The sequence below is a fragment of the Mastacembelus armatus genome, chromosome 13 (genome assembly GCF_900324485.2).
Source record: "Mastacembelus armatus chromosome 13, fMasArm1.2, whole genome shotgun sequence".
Lineage (NCBI taxonomy): Eukaryota > Metazoa > Chordata > Actinopteri > Synbranchiformes > Mastacembelidae > Mastacembelus > Mastacembelus armatus.
The window spans coordinates 20,233,437-20,260,173 of record NC_046645.1 but is presented as its reverse complement, the minus strand read 5'-3'; the positions used below and the strand labels follow the sequence as shown (position 1 = coordinate 20,260,173).

Here is a 26,737-nt window from a genome sequence, read left to right as displayed (position 1 = left end):
ACAGCTCATACATTATCAGTGACACCATGCAGATCTCCATCTTTCTCTCCAACCCAGCCTGTTTATTCCACTTTAACCAGACCATGACAAGCCAAGTTCATAGGGTTTCATAGGATGTAAGGTACAGAAATACACTTACTCTTATCATCATCATAAGAGCCTCCTGAGCTGTTACTGTAGCATGATTCCAGGCGGTTGTGTGCTCGCATAATGTGGCTAACCCTGAAGTCAGAAAAAGAAAATACTGTGATGGTTCTTGGTAGTGCTGTATTTGATCAGATGACAAGTTTAAATATTTCTTTGTTTATTGTACCTCTCCTCACTCTCCTTCACAGTCTTGATATCATCTGTGTCAGAAAAGCTCTCTTGGCCTGCCACAACAGTATTGCTACTTGATGTAGTACCTAGAAATTAACAGAAAAAGAAGCAAATACTTCAGTTTGACATGCCTTAGACTATGTACAAGTAAACTCAAATGAGCATCATCTTTAACACCATCACTGCTTTATATTCGACACAGGGATTTTTTTCCATTTGTTTCCTGTGGTTTGTCTGGCTGCTTAGTGGTTCCACTGGAGCATTTGGGATTTCCTGATTGCCTGATTTTCCCATTAAAAATCACCAACTTTAGTTGATTCTATTCAGTGAGAGACACTGTAGTTAAAAAAAAGTACCTGAAACTGCTGTGGAGGCCTTGTTTGTGGCAGTGAAGCGATAAAAGGGAGGGCTATCACAGTGCTGCACCACAGGGTTGACTGGATCTGTTTGTTGTAACTCAAATATCAACTCCTCCATGGTTTGTATGGTGTTATTCCGGCACATATAGATCACCACCTTCTTGATCTAAACAAATAAATCACAGATTATACATGAGAAAAAGGAAGGGCAAAAAAATAGCTACAGAACATTTTTCCGCAGGCCTTAATAATATATCTTACATATGGCAGGAGGGTGGTGTCACTGCTGACGCCACATAAACTGATGAGAAACTGTAGTGTAGTTCTCAGATTATTGGTCCACTTCTCATTGCCGACTAAAGCATTCCATGCATTTTCCATCTCTGCTCCAGGTAGGTCATCTCCATACTGCCCGGAAGGATTAAAAAGTTGTCCTGTTAATTGCCTTAACTTTTGATTGCACATGCCCTGTTTCATAACATTTCCCCAACAGACTTTACCTTGGCTGTCATGAACATGAGGTTATTTAGAACCATAGACGTGGCTTGTAAGGAGCCCCAGCCAGTGCCCTTCAGTTGGTGTGTTGAACCTGCGCTAGTCGTCCGGCTTGAAGCACCATATTCTGAGGTGCAAGGTGTGAAGACTGGGAGCAGGAGGCCACTATCCACCAGCTCAATGTTACCAAGCCACGGAAGGAGGTAGGCTAACATGATCTGCCTCCCATTGGGGTGTGTGGTCGGGAACCTCTGGCTAACCTCTGGAATAAGCAGAAGGAGGGCAATATTAACATCAAAATTAAATTAGTGAGCACTGTGGTGTTTATATTCTACAGGGAAATCAAACGCATGCTGCCAATTTTAATCCTGATCCACATATGAGTTCAACTTAAAATGGGGGAGTCCCAAAGTGAAGTTAAGCTCTGTGTTTCTGTGGTCAGTGGGAGTGTCTGTGTAAAATAAGTGTCTATGTAGTGGGACAGCAATGCTTCTTTGGAAGATGAGTGAGCAGTATTTAGTGGGAAACCAAGAGAAGATGATAAGTTTGTGAGACTATTACAGCAGGCTGAAATACCATGGCTAACCCTCCTTTGGCCACACACACAACACACATATGGCACAAACAGCTACCTGAGAATAGAGGAAGCGTGAGTTCAGGGTACATCCTGGCCAGCTGGCTGGAGAGCTGAGGCAGGGAGACACTGTACAGAGGTGGCAGTGGGCCATGTGTGCCGTGCAGGATACTGTTTGACTTCTGCTCTGCAATTCTCTTGGAGTATACAAACAACCTGGCTTCAAGAATCTGTTCGCAGAAAGGAGGGAAAAGTGTCAGTTATTCTACAACCACATAAAAGTACACAGAAGCACAACAAAGTTGTTTATTACTCACCTGCATTAGCTGCATTGAGATCTCATAGATTTCTCTATTGGTGTCTGATGCCTTGAAGAGCACTAGATTCAGCAGTGTTACTATATCATTAGGGCAGTTTCTGCTAATAAAGACAGGCAGAAAAAAATAACTATGAAATATTGTTAGCATTATCCCATTTCCAGCCTAACAGCCCTGCTACTGGGACCAGGCAGCGTCTGTTCTTAAAATGCAACCTGTCATGGCCACAGACTGGTCACATGACTAATATTGATGGCATTGCATTGCTTTTATACTTTTGCATTTACACTGCAATTTATAATTTTTAGTGTTGACTCATTTTATAAGGGTCACTCTCTAATTTAGAACTTTGATAAGCAGAAGCAAAAATTTGAATATTTGTTGAAGTTTTTCAAATCTCACTCTGACACGGACATAAAAAGACTAATTGTACTTCAAAATGACACCAGATGTTTCCCATCCATAAAGCCCAAGGTTCATTTTCACCTTCCAACTGTGGAGTTATTACTAGTAGAATTTGGGTTTTTTGAGGCAGAAATTCCAAAAAATGCCTATTGCTTAGAGGGTCAAGAAATTAATGTACTCCACATGACATTAGGGCTAATGTTTCTAAGACCATGTCTACCATAATCTCAGTACGTCCATATATTCTCTCTCCATTTTGGCTTTCTGTCCAGACTAAAATGGTGATTTTACCTCCCTAATATGGAGCTTTTCCAAAACAGCCTCCAGAGTGCGTAAATCTGAAACAACCGGCTTTCTGTTGTAGTGTATATGGGGAACGCTATGCTTTATAGACATGCCTGTTATATCTGTGACCAAACAGATGGTGGCAGTAGCTGCCATACTGCTGTTTTCTTACCCTTAAAAACTTTTAAAAAAAAGATATAGTCACTTTTCCCAGATATTTTTGTCTGCTTGTTCTCTAATGAGGCCATAATTACAACTTTTACCTAACTGCTAATTAAATGTACCCCATAAAAGTAACATATGCCCTATATGAGCATACGATGGCACAACACAGGCTCCACAAAAAGAAATTATAGATAAGAACATGTAGTGTCCCTGCTAGATACAGCCATACATGGCTGATCTTAACTAACTGAACAGTTGGTATAGACATTGTGAAATTTGGTACCTGCTGCCACAGACGGTAGCGATGGCTTTGAAGCAGCCTGAGGCGAGCTGGTAGGAGCCTGTGTAGCAGCGATCCACAGCCCAGTTAAAAAGGTTAACCTGGTCGGGATTGAGCTCCAGAAGCAGGATGACAACTTCACAGCCAAGCTGATGGACCTGAGGTAGGACAAGGTACCAAAAGTCACTCTCTAGGATTTTGTTTTAAAGGATACACTGTATTCTAGACTTTACATTAGCGATTATCTGAGGCTGTGAGTAATTGCAAACATTTGAAAATTTGGACTACAAAGATTCCAGTAGCTTTATTTCTGTCACTTGAATAATACTTTTTGTCAGCTTTCTGTTCAGCCGGTGCTTTTCCACAAACCGTGCAATTAAAGCATGAGTGCTACAGTATAAGTCTATTGCCAGTGAAAAATGTGTAAAATAAAGATGGAGGTGTTTTATATCATAGTACACTCACTCACTCACTAATACACTCAAAAAAAAAATATCAGAGAAAATTTGAAACCATTCTCCCCTTACTATCTGCCACTACTTCTGCAACATAATGTTAAGTAGCTGGTAAGGTCTAGTGTTGAGCTTTTACAAAACAGCCCTCAGCAAGCTATCACAGGGGCTTTCTGGGTCAATTCTTTGTTTAAATGCACCACAGTGGTAAACTACTGGCTACATACCCGCTGATCCTGGCAAGCTAGTATATTATCTAGCCACTTATAGAGGTATCCATCTGGAGAAAGGCCAACATTATCAAACACAGGCCCACAGCACAGCACAGCAGACATGGCCTGGAAGAACAAACATCAGTCAACAAAACTCACAACTGAAAACGTGTTGTTTGTTAACAATGCAAACTTTTTTTGTAGTTCTATTTTGTCTTTTTGTCTTACAGTGATACTCATCCACCCCCAGAAGATTTGTCAAATCATCGCAAAATCATTACACATTTAGCACCAGTGTAGTCATTTAATATAACAAAGGACTAATACTATCATAGCTTTCAACCATATTCAATGCGTGTAATTTCTTAAGACCTAAATATAGCAGTGGCACAAAATGTTGTTGATTTTCTGGATGGTTCTCTTTCTCACACACGGCAGTTCAGGAGAGAGCGTACTCAAGTTTGTATTTGTCTTGTGGGTGGAGACGAGTGCATACCAAACAACAGAATTACATTTACAGAAATATCTTGGCTAGCAGAAGGAGGAGGGGAGGATCTTCTTGAATGCAGCACCACCCGTTGATTCAAAGGGCTGATTCACAAAAGTGATTTATGAGTATAGCTTACATGCAACTTGCAAAAAGGTGGCAACAATCTGTTTCACAAATAAGTGGCACTCACAAATTGAATTTGTAAGCCCTGCAGACCTCCCTCATTATCTTTTATGCATCACAAGTATGATTTATTCTGCAATTTCTCTCAAACTAAACTTTGTAAAGACAGACCATTAAAAAGCATTAAGGGCTCAAATTAATATATAGAAGTGTGTGCAGGCCTCAATAGGTTGCAGAACATATGATTACCTTTAGAGCACAATATTGATATCTTGTGATCTGGTGATTCCTGTTACTGTAGCGGTCCAATGGGGTGAACATGATGCTGAAAGGGCCAGCCCACTGACTAAACAGGATGAAGAGGTGATGCCGCAGGCTCTGCTGCGGAAACAAAAAGCGTCTGTGGTGCACTGTGGAGGTAGACCAGTAAGTGTGTTATAGGTTTGCTCACTGAAAGAGTAAACAATCATAAAAATATTCAAATCAATAACAATGCAGTTGGGATTTGTGAAGGCTTGGCTGCCCATGAGTCATCATCTGTCCTTGCTGCTCTGCCCTTAAGCTGCATTACTTTTGGATCCACTCCCTTTGGGCTACATCCATATTAAGATCAGTGTGCTCTATGTGTTGTGCTAGCCCCAACCAAACGTGAGTCCATTATTTAATTCTTGATAATAAAGAATTACCTAATAGACTTTCTGTCTACAGTATCTGTCCTTATAATAAGTACAGATAAATTGTAAGAATCCATATAAAAAGAAACATGTACAGACTTTTTTCAGTGATTTGTGAGTCTAGACTTACATTATTAGAGCATTGTTACTGACTAGCCCAAAAGTGACTCTAAGGTTGAAACACTACCTGGTACACATTGGATGAGGTTGGCCACCAAGGCACTAAAGTGAGCTCGGATGTCTTTGAGGATTTCTGCATCTTTGTCATTCTCAGCTTCTAGAAGCATGCGGGTTAGATCCACATACTCTAGGAACATAGCGCCCAGGGCTAGGGTGTCACGTTCCAGAGCTCCGTTTGTACTGTGGGACCAAAAAGAAAACAGGGAGACATCCAGTAAAAGGAAGCCACAAACCAAGCATCAGTTAGCAATACAATATTATTTTAACTTTTTTTAAAAAATATCTATCAAAACCCACACTGTTTTATAGTAAATGATGATAAAAATGTGATTATCATATAGCCAAAGGTCATTGTCTAATCAATCCTCATGACCTTCTTGCTGTTGAGTATCCTAAGTATGGTTCTGTGCAGTGTAGGGTCATGAAATGTCCTCTAGTGCCACACTGACCTGTCACTGATGACACCTGCATCAGCCAACAGCTCAAAGATTCGTAGCAGCTGCAGCCTCAGCAGGTCTCTCCGCTCACGCCGCTTCTTGTTCTACAAAAAACCATTAAGACAAATCTTTTAATAACAGAAGTCCTGGAAATTATATTATATATCATTATTTACTGACAAATATTTTCTAATATAGCCTAGGCCAGCTCTAGTGCCATCACAATAACAAAATTATGACTTTGACACCAATACCTGCCTAAGTATCTCAATACCAATACTGAAATAGTACCATGGGAAAATATTAGCTTTAAAGATGACAGAACATGGAACTTAATAAACACAAAATAAAGAAAAATCATTTCGACAATGTGAATGCTCTAGAGAAAAGAGGCTATAAAACAACAAGAGTGAATTATGTTAGTCACAGAGCTAAAAATATACAGTTACATTAAACAGTTCCCCTAATTTCAATCAAACTCAGATGGTGATAAACATTTGCTTGTCACAAATCATACTCCTTTTCCTTGGCAAATGTTATTTATCACATTCGCTAATCCCTGTTCTGTCACTTTTCAAATATTTATACAAGCCAGCACATCTGTCAGCTGGGTGCTTTGCTAAGTTGGACCTGTTGGCTTCCCTGGTTTGTGTAGGTTTGAAACATCTTTTACAGATGGGCTTTGCAGTCTCCGTGGGTTTGCCCTGACTGTTGGTTACATAAGTGAAATAATGCCATATTTCACTGTATACCTCTGCTTTGTTTAGATGCCATCAACAGATGAGAAGATCACTTGTGGCCAGGGGTGCAACAACTGATCAATAAAATCAATAAAAATCGTTTATGAAAGCAGTTGGCAACAAATGTATTTATCAATTAGTTAGGAGCTCCTTGCGATGGCACACAGTGAGCAGTTGAGGAGAGTCAAGTTTTCCATAATTCCACTCATTCACCCGTTGTGAAATTTTAGTAAATAAGTGCCCTTTTTAATGTAACACATTAACATCTGTTTAAATGTCATCACACATAAAAATGATTTGAGTTCTTTTTATTTATTTATCCATTTTGTATAGCAAACTCATTAGGTTTCATATTTTTACAATACAATGTTAATAGTACTGTTAATATTGCAACACAGCACGCAGCTCTCTGTTAAGGCTACATCATTAATTTAAGTTCATTAACAAACACACTCTAACAGAACACATTTTGCTGATGTTGTGTACTGCACTGCAGATATGATCAACAAACCTCAGGTCTTCTTTCTAGTGCTTCTTTCATTAGGGGATGTAACTCCTCCACAAGCTCCCTGCGTACAAACAGTGAGAATATAAGCCTATTTTCACTAGGTTAAATCAAAAAGGCTTTATCAAACAGTGAAGTAGACAAAAGGAAACTATTATCCTGTCAAAGTAAGCAACAAAAAACTTGTGATACTAAGCTGTTATACATCTGCTGTAACATCTACCAAGGCGTGTATGTGAATATTGTGAAAAATCATGAAATATAAGAGATTTTTCAGACTGAAATTTATTTATTAAGACAAGAAAAGTACTTCAGAACATCTAAAACATCTTTTTCTGCAATACCTGAATACAAGCGAATTGGTGCGACCAAAGCCCAAAACCAATGACTCTGTCAACTCGATGCTCTCTGCCCTCATCAGTGGAACCAACTGCTTCAGAAGCCAAGCCACAGATGGGCTCCCGACAACCTACAACATCAAACATCAGTGGGTCAGTCACTCACGTTGATCACAACTAATTACTTGTGGCTGCAACTACACCAGTGTTGTCTAGTGCGGTTAGTTGTGCAGTTCCAAATATATACACTTCCTGCTCCATTCATGTAAACATAACTGCTGTGTAATTTGATGCTTTGAGTTTTAATGTCAACAAGCTCTGTATGAACACCTGATCCTGGAGAGACAAAGCAATAGGAGAATTAGTAGGCCAAAGGACAGGCCATCAGCTACCTTGTTATCATAGCTGACACTGCTGTCAGGTGTGGCAGCTGTGATCTCAGGTGTCGATGCTCTCAGGTGGCCGGGGCTCATAATGCTTGGCTTGGCCACTCCAAAGCAAAGGATCAGGTAGTTTCTCCACAGGGTTATGTAATTATCCCCACTGGCGGAGGTGCTGGTCTTCTTTGCATACACTGGGTTACTGGTAAACCAGCCAAAGAGGAAACATTATTAGGTCCTTATTTTTACTTGAGCTATTTTTAAAGACAGATCTCAAAGAGGAATTTTTAAAGAGGAGGGGAACTGGTATGGGGCAACTATACTAAAAATATAAACACTAAATATGGATACAAAAAAACAGAAAAAAGAAGTGTCTCATGGTGCCTCCTGAACTCAGTGTTTGAGGACACTTACTTTGGGTCCACCAAGGGCAAGAGTGTCTGCATTCTAGTGAAAGCAAAGGGCCAGGTGAAGCTGAGCGCTGTGGGGCAGTGCTTCAGCAGGTTGTCTTGTCGAAGGAGGCTGTATATGCACAGCACCCATGGGTCCTTCACAGACTGGGCAAAGATCCACACATGTGAGGGGCTCCTAATGTCATAATGACTGTTGACGAGCAGTGCGTTCCACTCCACAAGCCACTGAAGGTCTACATGTTGGCCAGCTGGCAGTGGAGCCTGCAAACAAGCAATTGGCAGGGGCCTTGACTGAATGAGCTATCAGATTAGCAGCATTTCTTTCACTTCCCTATCCATGCTTATGCTTGAGAAAAATTGTGAATAAGGCAGGGGAATCAGATAATTATATAGTATATTTACAAACACAATTTGATAATGCATATAAGAACATTTACTGTATTAGCCCCATTTTAAAAAATATGTACTGTATTTTCTGGACTATAAGTCGCACTTTTTTTACTCCTCTGGATTGTCCTGCGACTTATATAGCGAAGTGACTTATATGTGTATATCTACAGTAATTTTGCCGATTAGTACTACATATGATGCACTTTTGGCTCAAATGAGAAGACTGTACGGCTGAAAAAGTACAAATGTTTATGTTCACGCTAAACTACAACTCACACTAGAGTGAAAATGCGCTCAAAACGAAGTAGCCTGGCCAGCCAGACCCACTCCTTTCTTAGAGAAAGAATGTGTAGCCTACTAATAACGTTACTTAACACAGATGAATGAATTTCATAATGCACTTCCGCTTGTTGTTATACCTAGACTACGTTCTTCATAGGCTAATTTAGATGATAATACCTATACACCAAAGCAACTTATATATGTTTTTTTTTTGTTCAACAAAGCTGTTTTTGCTAAAAGCGACTTCTAACCTGGTGCGACCGATAGTCCAGAAAATACGGTATTACTTAATGTCGTGTTAACAGCTTGATGATTACATAAATCAGTCCAAAGTTCAACTGCTGCTCAGTTCCAGCTGTTCATTCAGCTCTTTCATGCTGGATAACTAAATTGAGCTTCTGCCTTGCAGTCATGTAACAAGAGTTTCGTGTTTTCTAGATTTGATACTACATGAGGTTGAGTGACCTCAACCTTTTCTTAAATAATGACACCATTTTTGAATTTCTGGAGTTGGCACAACAAACAATCATCTCATCATCATCTGAAGTCAAGTCTTGTGAAATTATCACAGACTGAATAAGCGTCAGGATAAATTCCAAAAAATGTCAAATATAGGCAAATAGACTGCATGATTGATTGAGGCTGTGAGTTTATTTTGGAGCTGAGCCACAGAATGAAGCTACAAACTACTTACTGTTTCAGAGACTGCAAGACTGACAAAACTTTCCAGGATTCCAGGGCTGAGCTGGTCCATAATCTCTATCATTGGTTTATCATCATCCTGCATTGAATAAAGCATAAAGTCACAGCCCATAGGCAACATATCAGTCATTACTACATTACACATTGTCATCTCAGTTTTGCTTTGCTTGCAGTTTTACCTCAGACTGTCCAATGGTGATAAAAAGACATCGTATCTCTTTGAGTATAGTAATGGCAAGTCTGCGAGTACTCAGTTGACAGGAGCAGAGCATTACAAGAGCCAGCCCTTCCACAGCATGCAGCACAGTAGAGTGAGGGCCTCGCTCCACAGGTATTTTGAGGCTTGAACTGGTTTGCAGCAGCTGTGATATAAACATTAAAAATAAAATGACAGCTGATTTCATTGTCACATCACTTAAAACAATACTTTAGTACACCTGATTTCTTCTTATACAGAGCAAGTGTTAGCATTCGTGATCAAAAAGGGCAAACAATGAGTCAAATTATAATTATTAATCTTCCCTTGGTAAAGACAGGAAAACAGGTTATAATCAACACAAAGGTGTACCTCAGCAGTATGTATCTTTGCAGTGTCATAGTTCTTCCCTGGGGCAGCCTGGGCTAGTTTCCACTGTGTCAGCAGTTGAAGCAGTAGTTTGAGGGATGTATCTAACAATCCCTGGTGAGTGTCTTGGACGTCACGTAAGAGGAAGTTAGTGAATCCAAACAGGACGTCATCACGCCAGTCTGTGAAATCCACCAGCAGACTTTGCAAGGAATTCTGGGCTATGAGCCGAAGCTCGTCATCCATGTGGATTGTCAGCCTGACAAACAGGGCAAAAAAAGACAGGTATTTTTTTTAGAAGAGTAAAAGTAAATATATATATAAGTAAATAAATACATTTCTTTCTTTCTTCTTCTATTATTTTGTAAAAGTCTGATAAATCAAAAATATAATTGACTGATTAATTGATTTGCAACCATTTGTTGCAACCCTAATGGGGATATAAAGAAATTATTCGGAAATCTCTCGAAAAGTTGGGAATTTACCCAAACAAATGTTAACAACGCATTTTTTGTTAATAATTGTTCAGCCAGAGGCCAATCGTCTCTATAAAGGTGACTTTCTCAAGACAGATGACTTACCGAGAGAGCAAGTCAATGAGTTCTGGCTTGGACATCCCATCAGGCAGAATGCGAGGAATGGCAGCAACACATGTCCTAAACAAGTCGATCTTGGGTTTCCTTTCACCTCTGGAACGGCCAGATTTAAAGTTTCAACTACTTTTAAGAATTTAAAAAAATGATTAACCAATCTAGAGTTATAACAGATAATTATATTTGGGATATATAGGTAATGAGAGTAGAAACACATTTACCACTTCATTTCTGAGTCACTCAGGAGTATTGCCAGCTTTACAAGATTCAGCAGCTAGAATGACTGAGATGTGCATACATACGTGATCATGTCCTCAGGCTCCTTGTTCAGCATCTGAGCATTAGTCATCATCATGCAGCGTCCCACCTCCTTGTCTAGGTGTCTGAGGATGTTGTCAACAGCCTTCCGGACATGGAAATAATACTGTGACATTCCTGGAGATGACAAAGGAAAATCTATATCAATATTACTTATATTTGCGTATTTGCCTAAACACAAAACTTCCTTTACACTCAAGTTAACTTTAAAGTCCTCAAAAGCAAGATGCTTCAGCATTACTACATGTGGTGCTTCACTCACCAATGGCTTTGGCCTCCTCATCGGTCAGCGTTTTACTCAGGTATGTCTTCTTTACTCGGAGTGTATTCCCAGAGGGCAAAGTGTATCCAGTGTTAGGCATGGGGGGATCGCCATCCTTTTGCTGCAGTTTATCAGCTATGACCAGGAATGCTCTCAGACCAATATTCATTCTCTGAACAAAAAAGGAACTTTAAGTTAAACTGAAACACCACTTCAGCAGAAATCATCTATTGTATCAGTATTTGATCAGGTGTTAGTTATGTAACAACACTAGGGTATAACAGGTATATTTCAATTGTTTTGCTACAGTACAATTAAGTGAAATGTTCTGACATAAAGCTGTATCAGATATATACAGTAGATATATACTGTTTGCATACCTCTGGATTAAGACTAAAGGCTTTTGCGGGTTTTCCAACACAAAGGAGGTCAAAGATAATTTCTTTCATGGCGAAATCAAGTCTTTCCTGTAATAAGACAAGAAGAAAAACATGTTTAATATGATATTGTGAATGTCAGGAAATATCATCTGAGAAGTTTTAATGAGCTATCACATATTTGACAGCTACATGAGAGAAGAGATTTTTTTAAAATATAATTTGTACAACAATGCAACTTACCTGTGCAATGAACTGGATGATTTTGACAAAGATATTAAGAGGCATGTCTCTTGGTACCACACTGCGAGATCCTTTGGGGAAAAGTGTAGTTACAACGGTGTTGAGGCGACTGTAGACAGAAAAGAACATGGTAAAAGGGTTAAATTACAAACAAAATTGTACTATTTTGCATTGTATAGTACTGTATTGTTTAAAATGTGTGCCTAATTAACATATTAAAATCTCTGTTTTGACATGTCTTGGACAAGGATGGAGAGTTTGGTGTAAATTTACTTTTTATTCATCTCTTGATAAACATTTAGTACCAACAAATGTGTTTCAGCTTATGGTCTTCATCAGCTTCTCACAGGTCTTTATAGATATATATATAAATACTCTAAGAAGTCTATATTAAATTTAATTGAGATAGACTTTTTCATGCCATTAGGAAATTAATGTTTGTGAAACAACTTTAAATGAAAGCCACATATCTACAATGCTGCTTTGGCTGGCTCACTACATTATGTCAGGAGTAAAAAGATATTTACCCCTGTGTTGCGGTGTTGCTCTCACACTTGATTCTGATCATGTAGACCCACAACAGTCGATATAGGGACTCCAGTGCAACACGAGCCATTTTGGGGTCTCTACTCTGTAATAAAATTACATTTATAGAAGAAAGTCAATGATAGTACAAAACCACTTTGCAACTGGTGGCAGCCCATTGAGAGTTATAATATGATAGCAAGCATAGACAGAAAATTACTGCAATAACATATATGTGTAAAACATTCAGCACACTATTATCATGCCATGCACACAACAAACAATCAGCAGAGAAACTGGAGTGGCAACAAATACTTTGTGCAACAGTGATGCATAATGGACACACACCTTTATGTGTCTAAACTATCATCTATGATAAACAAAGATCACCGTAGGCTGAATTAAAGAAACTTGGTTTTCAGGTTACCTTACCTTCAGATTTGAGAGGCAGTTGTTAAGGAAGACATGCCATCTATTGAGGAAGAACTGTTTCTGGCTGACACACAGCAGGCAGGTCACCAGTGGGTAGAAAGCCTGCGTAGAGAACAGAAAATGTTTAGGTCTACTCTGTATTGATAAAGTGATAGTGACTTAAAAATATGGATGTAATTCCTAAATTTAAAATGTATGGTTTGCATTTCAGTGGATAATTTGTTGAATTAGGCATTATCTCGGCACCATATCTACATAAATTCAGTTTAAGACGTAAACCAGCTTGCTTTTGAAGACATAATGAGATTTTTTCCATGTGTTATACTTTTCGCTGATGATGCATTGCTCATAAAATATGGCTTTCATTCATAATCACTACCTCAAGGTAATGTAAACGTTTACTGCACACTGCTGTTCCTTAAGGGTTGTTATCTTTCCATTTCACTGTGAACTGCTGTGGTGAAAGGCTTTATTGAAGACGCTTTAGGGCAAAAAGACATTACATACACTTAAATATATTGAACTACTTTGGCAGCCTGTCTTCTCCCATAAATAATTTCTACTGTGGACACTAATGCTGTAAAAGAACATTACAGAAGAGTGACCCTGAAATACTGCAGGATTCACACAGACCAAAACATTCAGACAATCTAAACATAGCTGTCAGAGTGAAAACCAAGGTGTACAAAAACAAACAAACCCAACATTTAGTGTTCATTCATTTTCTGCAGGGTAACTAACCAGCGAGTGCTTCTTTCTGGAGGACAAGTCCAGGGTTGTGTCATACAAGCTGTCCACAAAGTTCCTAAGGCAGGGTACGTTCACCTCATTCTTCACAGCCTAGAAAAACATCACACAAAGTTATGTGACAAGACACAATCTTCTCTAGAGTAGTGTTTTTTTTCTTTTTAAATTAAATATTGCATCATCAGTGACACAAGTATATACGGGAAAAACATACTGCTGCAACAGGAACCAAAATTTCAACAAAGAGACCAGCCAAGGCATGCTTAATGTCCTTGTCCTTGACTTCCAGGAAATACTGAGCACATTCCTACAGAAAAGAGAATAGTGTATATTTCAGAATGCAATAAAAACTGACTATACTTGTAGAGAGTGTTATGAAAAGATTTACCCAAGATATTAATAGACTTGATATTGTATGGTCAAAACTGAATGTAATCCACAAACTGCATGCCAAAGCTAATAGGAAACACAGTCAAGGTCAAAGGGCAACAAATGCTGACAATCTGGAATTTTGTATAGTTTCTACTCAAAGGAAATACAAATGTATATTTGGGTCAAGTCACACAAAAATGAAAGGACAGCCAATGAGCAAAGAAAACAAAATGTAAAGTTACAGCTTAAAACATATAATTTATGACAATTATAATCCATTTACTACTTAAATATTATTCAGTTATTAATTCTGCTGTACCTGCATAAACTGAAAGGAGGCCTCAAAATCCTCAACAGGATACATCTTTATTCGGAAGAACTTGACCCCCATGATGAGGCTAATGGTACTCTGAACTACATATGGACTCTGCTCTTTCTGTCGCAGCTCCTTTAGCTCTGTCATAAACTTCTTCTTCACAGCAGGAAACCTAGGAGAAAAAAAGCCAAATGAGATTCTATATAAAGACATGCCTGCATAACTCAGTCAGACGAATCCCAAATCAGCACTTCCACAAAAATGTTCCTCAATTTGGAGCTGTGACATGAAGAGAATACAATGACAATATATTCAGGGAGCACATTCCCTAAAATATCATGCCCTCGTCTTAGCCTCTAAATGCAGACTGTGAGTCTGTGCCCTAAGATGAACTTCTCATCTAGCACCTGATCCCTTGCCCAAATTGAACCAGAGATGAGATTCTTCAGCTAGTCTAAATTTAGAAGACAATTCATCATGGGAGCTCATATGAGCATCTCTTAATCTCCTCCCTGTTGGCTAGTACTCCAAGTGAATACAGCTGTTTCTTCATCTTGGTCATGTGAGAAGAAAAGGTTTATTACTTTATTTCTACAGACACTGCTTTTAAACACACTTAAACCAGCATGAATCTCTCAACTATTATCCTGGATCAATCTCTTTGTTCCTTTCATAACCTGAGAGAAAAGTAAAGATTTTCTAAAAGCGTCTCAATAAGTATCTCCTGCAGGAAATTAGGCAGAGCGCACATTGAATAGGAGGTATGCTGTGTGCTCACAAACCATATCTCTATTTTAAGGGTTTGTTCCTTGCTGCAATGATGTGAAAACTTCAAATAAACAGACATCAATTTCCAGTCCTAGTTTGGTCTGTGTGTGTGTGTGTGTGTGTGTGTGTGGAGGGGGTAATGGGCAAATCTAAAAGTGTGTTGTCTTGAAACGTTTTGCAGAAAGGCATTAGGAATAAGGCAGGAAGGCAGAGAATGAAGATTTAAGTGCTATTTTTTACAGGCACATAAAGAGGAAAAACATTCATATTTTATTCTATAATCCTTGCTTCATACTCACTTCGACTGGGCTAATACTCCTATGATTTCAGCATACAGGTCTGCTACAGTGTGCATGTTGCCAGTGTTAGGACCATGATACCTTTGGGATACATAACATAAGGGAAAGAAAAACAGCTCTTAGAGGACCTGAAAAAAACAATGAAAATAGGGTGCATGCAGGAAAAAGATGAAATCTTACCCTTCTTTGTATCTAAAGTGCTTAAAGGCTAAGTTAATGACTTCACTGACCAAACTGTCAAGCACTGGGTGGAGCGGTATCTAGTTAAAAATCAGGACACGCAACTGCATAAGAATGAATGTTTAAAAATAAGATATTCATGACATATTCTTATGATGCCAATCATGATAAATCTAAGATAAACTGAGCAGCTTTTGCATAGCACAGAGTTACATCAACTCACCTGTTTCAAAACTTCTATAAGTACCAGAGAGAATATGAAGTCAATGGCCAAATCTCGCCTTTCAAGTAGATAATCCTTCTGCTGCTCATCGCTATTTGAGATAGGAAAAACAAGTGCAACAGGTTGGCTGCAAATATACAATGCATGTGAGCATCACCATTGATTCTTTACGTGATTCTCACTTTTTGGACTTGGTGTTGGCTCTTGGCCGGTACTCATGCAACTCCTCCTCTAGTCCATTTTGTCTTTTGTACCAGTCAAACAAAGTGCGTAGGATGGAAGGTAGACAATACTCAGCCAAAGAGCTCATGGAGTTTATCAACTGGAAGAACAAGACATACATCGTGCAAATGCATGTTTGTGTTTAGCAATTAACATACCAAAGTGAGAGATAGAAATCAGCGCTTCCTTTGTTTATTTATGTAGCAACAATTAAAACAGCACATGACGATTAAGTGTCAACTATTTTCACATTTTTATGTTCATTTAAGAAGTTAGGCAAGATGAGACAACTTTTAAGTAAAGTGCGAGATATATTAACATAGAGAGACCAGACTGAAGGGCGAGTAAGTCTTTGGGGCTGTGCAAAGGGACAAGATGCCCATGGGGCATCCTCCCTCAGACTTCAGGGAGGGAGAGGGAAAGGAAGGAATGGGCTGGGAACACAGGAAGGGAGGAGAGTCTGGTTGGGCCGGGGAACACAGTGAGCCCTTCATTCAGCACGGGGCTGGAGAAGAATCCAGGCTCTGTGTGGCTGCTGAATGGCCTCACGCAGCAGCACAAACACACCCCTGTGGCTGTGAAAGGGCTTTCTCTACAGAGCCACAGACCTGCTGGACACACCTAGTGGAGAGCCAGTGCCAGCTTTCAAGGTAAACATGTCTGCCCTTGACTGGATTTGAAAGACCTTTTGGGATGTGAGTTGGGCTTTCACACATCAGGCCATTTATATTACCATGCATCATACTAGAGCAGCAGTTAAGACATAAAACCTGACTTACCTATATTATCAGAGGGAGGTAAATGGTGGCATTGCTTGTGGATTATGATCTAGTGCTGAAATGAATATATCTAATAAACAATCCATGTGCTCCATATTTCTCTGCACTTACTTGGTCAAACTGAGGATCCTCTCCCCTCTGCAGTGACTTTGCTAATGGCTTTTCCTGAAAATACAAGAAGTAATTTAATAAGTAATTTCCACAGGTTTTCTTTCTGCTAATTGTACAAATTCAAGCTGGCAAAGTCGAAGTTTGGTGTGAAGCTCATAACTTTATCCACCCCCTTCAAAGAGTGAGGAGTATTTTTGAACAAGGACTCATTACACTCCAGCTACAAAGAGAGCCATCAGTCAGTCTGATGGCAGGCATGAGCAGGCAGGGCCAGATATTAGAGATGGGACATCCATGACAGCTCCCATTATTACAGCCTTCAATCATCTCAGATAACAGAGGGATTCAGGCAATGCACTAGTTTCCTGTTGTAAGCATAGTCTAGTAAGATTGTTTCTTATTTGTGGGTAAATGAGGGCTAGATGTGTTTAGATAATAATAGATATAAATGCATTCATTCATTAACTATACTGCTTACTCCTATCAAGGGTTGCAGTGGGACTGTAATCAATCCTAACTAAAACAGGGTACACCCTAAACATATTGCTAAGTGGTTTATTACATTTCTGAATGTTCTTTTATTGAAGAGATTAAAAATATGATCGATTTACAGTAAAGCTTCAGCATACTATAAATTGAATCATAGACATGACACCTACCAATGTTTTTTATATATAAAATGCTTTGAAACTATGCACTGAGCTATTAATAAAAGAATATATGTAAAAAAAGATCACCAAATGATAGAGTGTTTAAGAAAAGGCTCTATTGGTCTAATGAATCACATTAAAGCTTTATAGAGTGCTATCACATTTCAATACCGTACAAATGAAATACCTTAGCTGGACATTTACTTTAGTTTAGAATTTTGTGGGAAATGCAAACAAGAATAAAGGCAGTTGGTTATTACAACGGTTTCATTTTAGCTTTTAAAGAGAGCAAATGCAGCTTTAGCAGGGGAGCTGATGTATCTGTATCTAAAACACACACACAGTAGCAGTTCCGCTTAAAGAGAACATTTACAGTATATCCACAAGTATTGTATATGCTTAAGCTACACAATTACCACCTAATCTGTCCTTGGAAAAATCAAAGCATCTGCTTTCCTTTACCTTTGTGCTACTCTGCTCCTCCAAATATGCTCCTCTGCTGTCTAGTTGGCCGGCGAGCAACTTACAGCACATCACTTCCTTGATGATTAATCCAAAATATCTGTCTGACGTTGACAATGCATGGGTTGATGACAGTGTCACTTGCAACTTGCAGCTGGAATGCCAGCTAAGCCTCATGCTCTGATGAACCTTTTAGTTTTTGGACAAATGCTTGCATCTTGAGGAGCCCATCTGTGCCGGAATGATAGAAAAGTCGATATCTCTTGCACTGTCAGGGTTTAGGGGATTTAACTGCCCTTTGAGGCAGTCTGACACAGCAACACTGTTTGTATTCAATCAATTTAATCATTTCACAGATTCGCAGCTTTGATATTATTTATGCTCTTAATTTACACTTTTCATTATAGGCTTTAACATTTTTCCGCATTTGATTGATGTGATTCTTCTAAAATATGATAATACTGTATGCCAATAACTGCAAAGCAGGGCAAAACAAATTACTGGGCCTATTCTCCATTGAGAGGAAAAACAAAGAGAGACATATCCTTCCTATAGTTCTCCATGGGGAATTGCACTGAAACAAGGGGTTGCACATGTTCCCTGTGGTAATTAACACTTCCCTGCAGACCAAGGTTGGTGACTAGCCACTTCATCTAAATCACAGCCCCTAGGATTGGAGAGCACAACAGCCACAAATAAACTCCAAGTATATATATGCAAGTATTACTGCTTGTATTAAACAAGGACATAAATATACAGGTACAGGTAATTACCATATAATATATTTCAGCTGAGAGTTTCTTAGTAATATGGATGAGTTCATATGTTTTAGTTGACTATCATGAGCACTTGTAGGATATAAAGGTGGTCCTGGGAGCAGGGATTGAATGCCACCCACATAAACACACTGTGGCTCTTTCCTTGCTGTCTGAATTATTTATGACAGCTGCTGTTGTTACTATGATTGGCTCCAGCTCCAAAGGGTCCCTCAAAAACATCAACCTTCAATTTCTAGAACTGGTGAAGAATTTTTGTTTTTAGTCCCAATATAAAGACAAGGACAGAAATAACAGAAAAGACCAGATTTCCAGTCAGATCCCAGTATAAATGATTACAGAGTGGGTGAACAGTCAAAGCCTTTACGTGTGATTCACATACTTTAATCATTTGTTTCATGAAAACCTCAGAAAGCATCTATTCAACTTCAACTATGATTAGGACTACAGCTCGCAGTTATAATCGTTATCAAAGATAACATCTTCAAGTGTCTTTTTTTTCTGAGCAACACTCCAAAAAAAAAAAAAAAAAAATACAAATAATCCCTTATCAAAATAGCTGCAGATTAATTTGCTGTCCATCAAAAAATCAATTAATTGGTTCAGCTCGAATTGAAAGCTTTCTAATTTAAGCTTTAAAAGAAACAAGCAATTAAAAACGTTACCTACTGCTCTGCAAAACTGGGTTGGGCAATTATCAGCTTAGTATAAAAACAATTGTAAGATTCAGTCCTACTGTAAAGTAACAACACAACAATCATCTCGTTACCCTTCACATACATCCTGTGACTCTTTGAAGAGGGGTGGCCATTATGTTCAAAGCCATTGAATAAAAAACATGAAATTGTAAAAGTTAAAAAACAGTAAAATGGTATATGTGCATTAATCTATTAACCTACTATTGTAATGTATAATAATAATATCTCAGCCACAAGTACTTTATTTTGAGTTTTTTTTATATTTTGCTAAAAGTACAGACCACGTTTTTACTCCATGTTTTGCTAACTTTTATTTGGATTGTATGATTTAAGAATAAATACTTTCTTCTACCACTGGCTTGAACAACTGTTTCCTGTTTGACCCTGTTATAGTGGTTATCAGGTTGTGGGTAAGCTCACCCTCAAGGGGTCACAAGAAGACTAACAAAAACAGACAAGAAAAAAGTCTTACAGAAATTGATAAAATGGAGGTCATCTTTTCAAACTTTTCTCAGATGCTTGCTTTATTACTGTATTATTATTATTATATTTTAATATTGCTTAGCAAAACATTGTTTTACGGACTGCTAAAATCATCAACAACAACCACAGACTATAAAGAGCATTAACCCTTCAGTCACACTCTGCTGACTCACCAGTGGCTCAGCCATGATGATACGTATCTTGTGCTCAGACATGGTGGTGAAGTTGGCGAAGAGGCTCTTGAGAACATACTCGCCTGGCTTGCTCTCTGGATCTATGCTGATGGGCATCATGGCTGGAGGACCCTTCTCTCCCTGAGGACAGCAGACCTGAGGGATAGGGGCTTTACTGTATCCGTTCCCCACTGGCAATGCTGCAGAAACAACACACAAATAAACACACAAGCTGGGAATCAGTTTTGTTAAGTCAAACATTGCTAATTCAAGCACAAATGAGTGGGACAGGATCAACTACAGAGCTGTTTACAAAGAGACATCACCGAATAAGGTATTACAGAGAAGATTCCAAACATGGACATAAATTTCCCAACATCTTGAACATTCCTAAGGGAGATTGTCCAAAGGGCACTGGCTTGCCCTGAGACTGCTTTTCCTTTGCTACCACTACAGTGAACTAAGCGCATATGGAAATTAAAACACCATGGCCAGCAGCTGGTGTTTTCATTTCGTACCAAAGATGTCATTGCCTTTTGAGGGAGACAAAAATCTTGTGCATGTGACCATCCTTCTGCCTGTGTTATGATGTGGCCCACTTTTAATTACGGACAACTTGGCTTAGGCCATAAAACCCTACAAACAAACACACAAGTTAAATTTTATCTCAGTGTTTCACTCGGCTTCCTCCAGATGCTAAAGTGCCAAATAAAGACCTGCATACAAACATCTCATTACAAATGTAAAACTTTTATTTAACCTGAAATGTATATATGTATTTAAGATGACAGAATAGACTTATTGCCTTACAATGAAAAGCACATTTCTGTAGCCATGACATTCTGAGTGTGTAAAAGTGTGTGTGTGTGTGTGTGTGTGTGTGTGTGTGTGTGTGTGTGTGTGTGTGTGTGTATAAATAAATATGACTGGACAGAAATCATAGCAGGAGAAAAATAAATCCTGCACCTTCAGGAATGCATTATATCTGTCAAACACCAGACTTTGTGGTCCATTTTTTTCTATTTTGTCCTAGTTTTTCTATTAAATATCAGATCCACACTGGGCAAAAATCATTTAGTCAGCAATTACAAAGAGAATATAAAAAACACCTAAGCATTGTTACATATTTGTGCAAAATGCAGCAAGAGGAATAAATAGCAAAGATCAAAGACTGAGGATAAAAACAGCTCTAATCTGCTTTATGCTAATATTACTCTATTACTATTACCTCTTTAGAGGTAGCTAAAGGAAACTGCAAAGTGAAAAGGGAGTTGAGATTATACACATCAGCACGTGGCATAGACAAGAAAAAAGATAGTTCAGCAAACTTCTAATCAACATTTTTAGAGGCTGTATGCAGCGCTGACAAAAATGTGGAAACACTGTAGCATGAAATGTTTGGATATCTTTCAGGGAATGCTCAGCATGTGTGACGATCTTGCATGATTTTTACTCATGGCAACTCAGCACCTACCCAGGCCCTTGATGAAGCTGATGACGCTGGCCTTACTCCAGCACATGGCCGTCCTGTCCATAATGGGGAAGGAGGATATGGTATCCAGGGTTGTCCTGAATCAAGACAAATACTTTCTAGTATAATCCACCAACGTCCATGTCTTGTGTGTCAGCTGGCTCTTGCCTTACTGGGCATAGTTTCCATGGCACACAGAGCCAAAGGCGGGTGTGTTTTCCACGCAATCTCTTGATCTCACTCTCCCTCTATAAGTTGCTTCAGCTATGGCTTACTCTTGCCTTGTGACCAACTAGTGTCTTCCAAGAGTGAAGGTCAGGCAGGAATTTTTAGCTGCGGCACAGCACAGTGATGAGGTCCAATATGCTATGGTGGCATATTTGTGTGACTATATTTATCTCAGAGTACACACTATACTAACAGAACAGCCCTCCCCTTTCCTCCACCTCTGTGATCCGAAAGCACAAGGCACAGACCACCAGAGTGTAAACACTAGTTTACATTAGTTTACATTATTCAGCGTTTTGGCACCCTTAAAGTCTGTGCTAAAGACAGGACGTTATACAAGTTTTGTTAGGAGTTGAAGACTTTTTCAAGCCAAATGCTCACTAAGATAATTAAATGTTAAATGTTTGATTTTTAGGTGAATCAATACCCATCAACAGACTGTGTATAGATGCAATAACAATTAATTTAACCAACATTTTACAAGGCACATTAGATGAAATAAAAGTGACATCTCATTTTAACTAAATTTACTCATGTAATGACTTTAACTGGAGATGGAAGCTGAAGAAAGCAACCAGTGTGTATATGAAACCCTTTCTGTTGCTCTGGCTGCTATACAAAGAATCAGACTCAACATGTGACTCTGCAAACAAGGAGCTTGGGCACAGTGTGCATTACATCATTGCCATGCTGGAAACACCCTGAACATGGTGGTGCTCCCTAGAGGACAATACAAACAGGCTAACAAGTGTCTCTCTTACACACACACACATGCATATAAAGAATGCAGTTCCCTATAACCAGTCCACAGAGACTGTCCCTCTGAGTAAACAACCACATTAGCAGCCGTTTGTGAACAGAGTGGGTGGATATTTAGATACCACTGACCTCCTTAACTGAACTAGAAATTCCAGTGTCAACATAGATCTTTGAAAGTATTCTGCCCAGCTGCTGAGACAAACACTGACAGTGCATTTCTGTGACAGGGTAGACAATAACACATGCTTTGTAATGCCAAAACATAAGCATTTAATCCTCCTCTCCAGTGCTGTAAAATATTGATACATTATTCTTACAGGATGGGAAAAAGGGAGACCGTTATTAGGTGCTCCACTCTAAGAGCAGTGGTAATAATAAAGTTGGTGTTATGTAATGTAATATGTGGGAATATTTTGCCAGATAGTTTATGTCAAGAAGATTTAAGTCAGAGGAAACAATCATGTGTTCCTGTTATAAACCAGATGTGCTACACTGACTATTCTTTCACATTAAAATGAAACTGAAAAGGTCAGTAAAGCCTACATTTACTCTAAGACTTATTTTGACAAAAAATCAGTGGATATCTAAAACAATGGTAACATTTTCCAATGATCATTGCAAAACCTCCAAACATGTTATCTGAAAATGAAGCTGTACCATTTTTGAGAGAAGTGAAGAGAGTGAGAGACTGACTACAAACCTCTGTGAAAAGCAGATTAAAATGTTGGTCTTAAGCTATTGACCATCAGCCCTGGTTTAGCAAAATGACATCATGCTGTAAACTGCTGTCTGCTATAAGGGAGCAGTTTCATTGAAACAAGTCCATGTTAAAACACCTGCCTCTGTCTCTTTCAGCTTAATAGAAAGGATTCCTTTATGTATATTGTGTAATGTCTGCACTGCTCCTCAAAAATACAACAGTATGAATATAAGTATGAATAAGCTAAAACATGCGAGTGGAATGATTTAAGCAATTTTAAATACACAATAAATAGAATAAATACAAAATGAACATGAAGAAGATACAAAAACAAACAAAAACATGATAATAATTTCATCTCATAAGAGAAGATAATTGGCAACTGAACAACATGTTTTGACTTCTCACTAAAGGATGCCCAATCTGTGCAGCTCAACCCACTTCATCTCCTGTTCTGATTGGCCAATACAGGACTAGTCTTCAGGCAATGTGTACACCAGACCTGACGCTGTTGCTGCACAACACCAGTTCTGTGCTGCTGGTTGTCACAGTTTTATTGAAGCTGGACAGACTGAACTATGGGAGACTAGTGTCTGAAGGGCCTTGACTTTGTTTACCTTGTGGTCACAGTGCAAACAGTATGTGATACATGGCAGGGAAAAACATACTGCTAGGTCCAAGAACCAATTAGGGATTGTTCATTTATTGTACAAATATAATAAGGAGATAAAAAAAAAAATCTCAATTTACATATCAGCAGTGATTGTAGAGTTTTATATTAGTTTTTACTAACTTCACCTGTGTTGCAATCTTGTGATCATTATTTAACAGCTCATGTAAAGTGAAGCAGAGAGATTAGAAGATCACAAATATAATCAAAGTGTCAAATGCATACCTGGTGGTTGCTGTTCATACAATGCAATGACTGATTGTGCTTTTATCAGCAAAGTGACCCACTGTGAGGATTATGCAACATCATCCATAGATGGCTCAATGTTCAGTGCGTAGCCAGGGACAGCACGTTCTATAATATCTCTTTACATTCCGATTTAGTAGAAGTACACAAGTTACTACACTGTCTGAGAGGTGCAGCTAACTTGCTAACATTTCTCACTTCAGAATTTAATCATCGGTACAGCAGATATTGCTCTTGTTAGTAAATTGTATTTTAGTGGAGATAATTTACTGCGTTTAAAACACTAAGGTGCTCTTTCCTGGGTAACTGCCTGGGTTTCCACTTTGTGTTTGTTCTAGCAGGCAGCCACTCACATCTTATATTAAAAAGAATTATGCCATCATCAGAAGCAGGAAGCCATGCCATCCCATCCGTATGGGCCCGATGGGAGGCAGTGAAGCTGTGAGCTCTATACAAGACCTGCAACCAGGCTGAACCTCCACTAATCCTATTACTGTGTCCTTGCTCTTAATGAGAGCTATTTACCCTCTGCCAGACACTGACAGACAAAAGAAAAATAAGGCTAGCATTTAAAGAGAAGCAAGAGAATTTAAAGGTTGAATGACCAGCAGCAGAACCTTTAGTATAATTTACTCTAAATAATGTTGTACCACAGTACACTGTGCATGTGTATAATGAGCAACTTCTGAGCCAACACGTCTTGCTAGATACTTAAAAGTTATGTATCTGGCTGTTGCTAAGAGACAACTGGAAACCTGTTGGAAGTGTGGGACTCTGTTAACAAAATTAAAATTATTCCAACTTTGCAGCTACGTGAGTACTGAGCAATGCAATTAGACTGAGCTCAATCTGGAATAAGCAACAGCACATCTGTGTCATGGACCACAACAGGAGAAAGAGGCTTTAAAAGTCAGGTCCCCAGTGGAGATGCAGCCTCAGTCAGCCAATCAGCTCTGTCAGCTGATCACAACAACAAGATACAAACTGCTACTCACTGCCGCTCCATGATTTCAGCAGGGATTTGATGCTGATTTCAAAAAAGCCTGAGTCCTGCTGGCTGGCCATGGCTGCAGCTTCCGGCTGAGTGTTCCCCCTCTAGTTGTGGTTTCCCTCCAGTAGCAGCAGCTGAGCTGGGACCAGCAGGTAGCGCCTGCTGTCACCTCACTGTGACGCAGACAATGCTGCGCTGACAAGATCCTGGGAGAACAAACTAGCACTGCTTTACCCCTCCTCTTGTGTCCTGTCCTTGGCTATCAGCCCTCTCTCTTTCTCCCTCCCTCCACACTCTCTCAATATCTCTCTCTCTCTTTAAAGCTGTGGCAGTCAGTGGGCAGCAATGCAAGCTCCCTTTAAATAACTGCATGGAGGATGAGAGTGCAGGACGCAATCCTCTTAGTGGAGCGCAGTTAATAATAACTGTTTGTCTGTGTACATGGCCTGATAATGATGACAGTGCTGGGACTGTGCATCTTTCAGCATGACAAGGACCATCTAATGGGCCGACACCACTGACAGAGGAGATGGAGAATGCAGGAAGTATGACACAATACAGGGAACATCTGGAAGAGGAGTTCAGAAAAAACACTAAAGTGATCAGCAGGCAGACAGGATTAACTGCATGCACAGGATCTGCATTGGAACAGGGTTTGGCTGTTGGCTTTTAACCCATTTATGTCTTAACACCACCAACTTTAAATAGCTCTAAATAAAAAATGGTAAAATGCTGCATATTCCCATAGTTTTTCACACATCATTAGTATTGGTGGACTGTGAGAAAAGTTTTTTTTTCAGTCAAGAGAAGGGTCACTTTATCTAAAAATGGTCTTTGCCTTTACTTTGGTGCCACTAAATAAACCACTAAAGAAGTGCTTATTGACACACTTTGAGTAGACTTAGCAACAATTTGTGTTGAATACTGTATTGAAGAAAAAACAACTTGGCTCACACAGTGTTATGCCACAAGAAGGCATCATGTGGCCACTGATACTTTTATGTGACTTTTATGTAATGGAAGCAGCTCTCAGATGTTACATAATGTGGTACTGACACTATCCTAGTCCACGCACTTACTGTAGGTTTCTGACACAAAGCCATGTTTGCGACCTATTGTTGGTTACATCATATTTGGTGCCTTAATAAAATCAGCTGAATTAAAGAGAGTCAGAAGTTACGCATGTATCTGGCAATAAGTATAGCTTCTTTTGTTTTTGTCAAAATACAGTATTTTTTCTTAGTGTCTTCTTTTTTCTTTTTCTTAGTTGAGTACATTTTCATGTTCACAGTATCTTTGCCCTGTGAGTAAATATCTCATAAATATCTCATCCTAAAATAACCAGCAACTGTCAGGTTAGGCACAACTCATCGAACCGATCCGCATTTTAAATACAGAACAGTATTAGAGTTGTAGAGATTAAAAGTTGAGGATTCTGTAAAACAACTCATTTGTCAGATATGATGTAGTCATATTCAGAGAAATGTTTCATGTACAATGTGTACTGTATATCATCCTGTTTGCAGTCAAATTTGGCTAATTATGGGTAATTGTTTAGCCTATTATGGTCACAGGAGAACAC

At 39.0% G+C, this 26,737-nt stretch overlaps 1 protein-coding gene across 11 annotated transcripts in view; it reads right to left on the bottom strand.

Moving 5' to 3' along the window:
• Positions 1 to 26,737, bottom strand: part of frya (furry homolog a (Drosophila)) — a 47,953-nt gene that overhangs the window by 14,558 nt on the left and 6,658 nt on the right. For 4 of the 11 annotated variants that reach the window (XR_003296435.1, XM_026320570.2, XM_026320520.2 and 1 more), the window contains exons 2-36: positions 20,091 to 20,290; positions 16,849 to 16,902; positions 15,919 to 16,058; positions 15,737 to 15,827; positions 15,514 to 15,593; positions 15,334 to 15,414; positions 14,270 to 14,438; positions 13,793 to 13,885; positions 13,573 to 13,671; positions 12,832 to 12,933; positions 12,402 to 12,505; positions 11,875 to 11,983; positions 11,635 to 11,721; positions 11,255 to 11,426; positions 10,977 to 11,109; positions 10,663 to 10,770; positions 10,085 to 10,340; positions 9,696 to 9,878; positions 9,509 to 9,595; positions 8,144 to 8,403; positions 7,742 to 7,931; positions 7,356 to 7,480; positions 7,018 to 7,075; positions 5,779 to 5,870; positions 5,337 to 5,509; positions 4,725 to 4,885; positions 3,878 to 3,988; positions 3,202 to 3,356; positions 2,064 to 2,166; positions 1,805 to 1,976; positions 1,178 to 1,434; positions 939 to 1,085; positions 675 to 843; positions 314 to 404; positions 140 to 222 (exon numbers count right to left, since the gene is read on the bottom strand). Coding sequence is in view for 10 of the 11 variants with exons in the window: in XM_026320520.2 (XP_026176305.1) it covers positions 140 to 222; positions 314 to 404; positions 675 to 843; positions 939 to 1,085; positions 1,178 to 1,434; positions 1,805 to 1,976; positions 2,064 to 2,166; positions 3,202 to 3,356; positions 3,878 to 3,988; positions 4,725 to 4,885; positions 5,337 to 5,509; positions 5,779 to 5,870; positions 7,018 to 7,075; positions 7,356 to 7,480; positions 7,742 to 7,931; positions 8,144 to 8,403; positions 9,509 to 9,595; positions 9,696 to 9,878; positions 10,085 to 10,340; positions 10,663 to 10,770; positions 10,977 to 11,109; positions 11,255 to 11,426; positions 11,635 to 11,721; positions 11,875 to 11,983; positions 12,402 to 12,505; positions 12,832 to 12,933; positions 13,573 to 13,671; positions 13,793 to 13,885; positions 14,270 to 14,438; positions 15,334 to 15,414; positions 15,514 to 15,593; positions 15,737 to 15,827; positions 15,919 to 16,058; positions 16,849 to 16,902; positions 20,091 to 20,290 (4,695 nt within the window). In the remaining variant the exon portion in view is untranslated. Of the gene's footprint in view, positions 1 to 139; positions 223 to 313; positions 405 to 674; positions 844 to 938; positions 1,086 to 1,177; positions 1,435 to 1,804; positions 1,977 to 2,063; positions 2,167 to 3,201; positions 3,357 to 3,877; positions 3,989 to 4,724; positions 4,886 to 5,336; positions 5,510 to 5,778; positions 5,871 to 7,017; positions 7,076 to 7,355; positions 7,481 to 7,741; positions 7,932 to 8,143; positions 8,404 to 9,508; positions 9,596 to 9,695; positions 9,879 to 10,084; positions 10,341 to 10,662; positions 10,771 to 10,976; positions 11,110 to 11,254; positions 11,427 to 11,634; positions 11,722 to 11,874; positions 11,984 to 12,401; positions 12,506 to 12,831; positions 12,934 to 13,572; positions 13,672 to 13,792; positions 13,886 to 14,269; positions 14,439 to 15,333; positions 15,415 to 15,513; positions 15,594 to 15,736; positions 15,828 to 15,918; positions 16,059 to 16,848; positions 16,903 to 20,090; positions 20,291 to 20,416; positions 20,569 to 21,564; positions 21,886 to 25,159; positions 25,339 to 26,737 lie in introns of those variants that run through there. The other 7 variants (XM_026320561.2, XM_026320544.2, XM_026320553.2 and 4 more) reach the window with 7 other exon arrangements.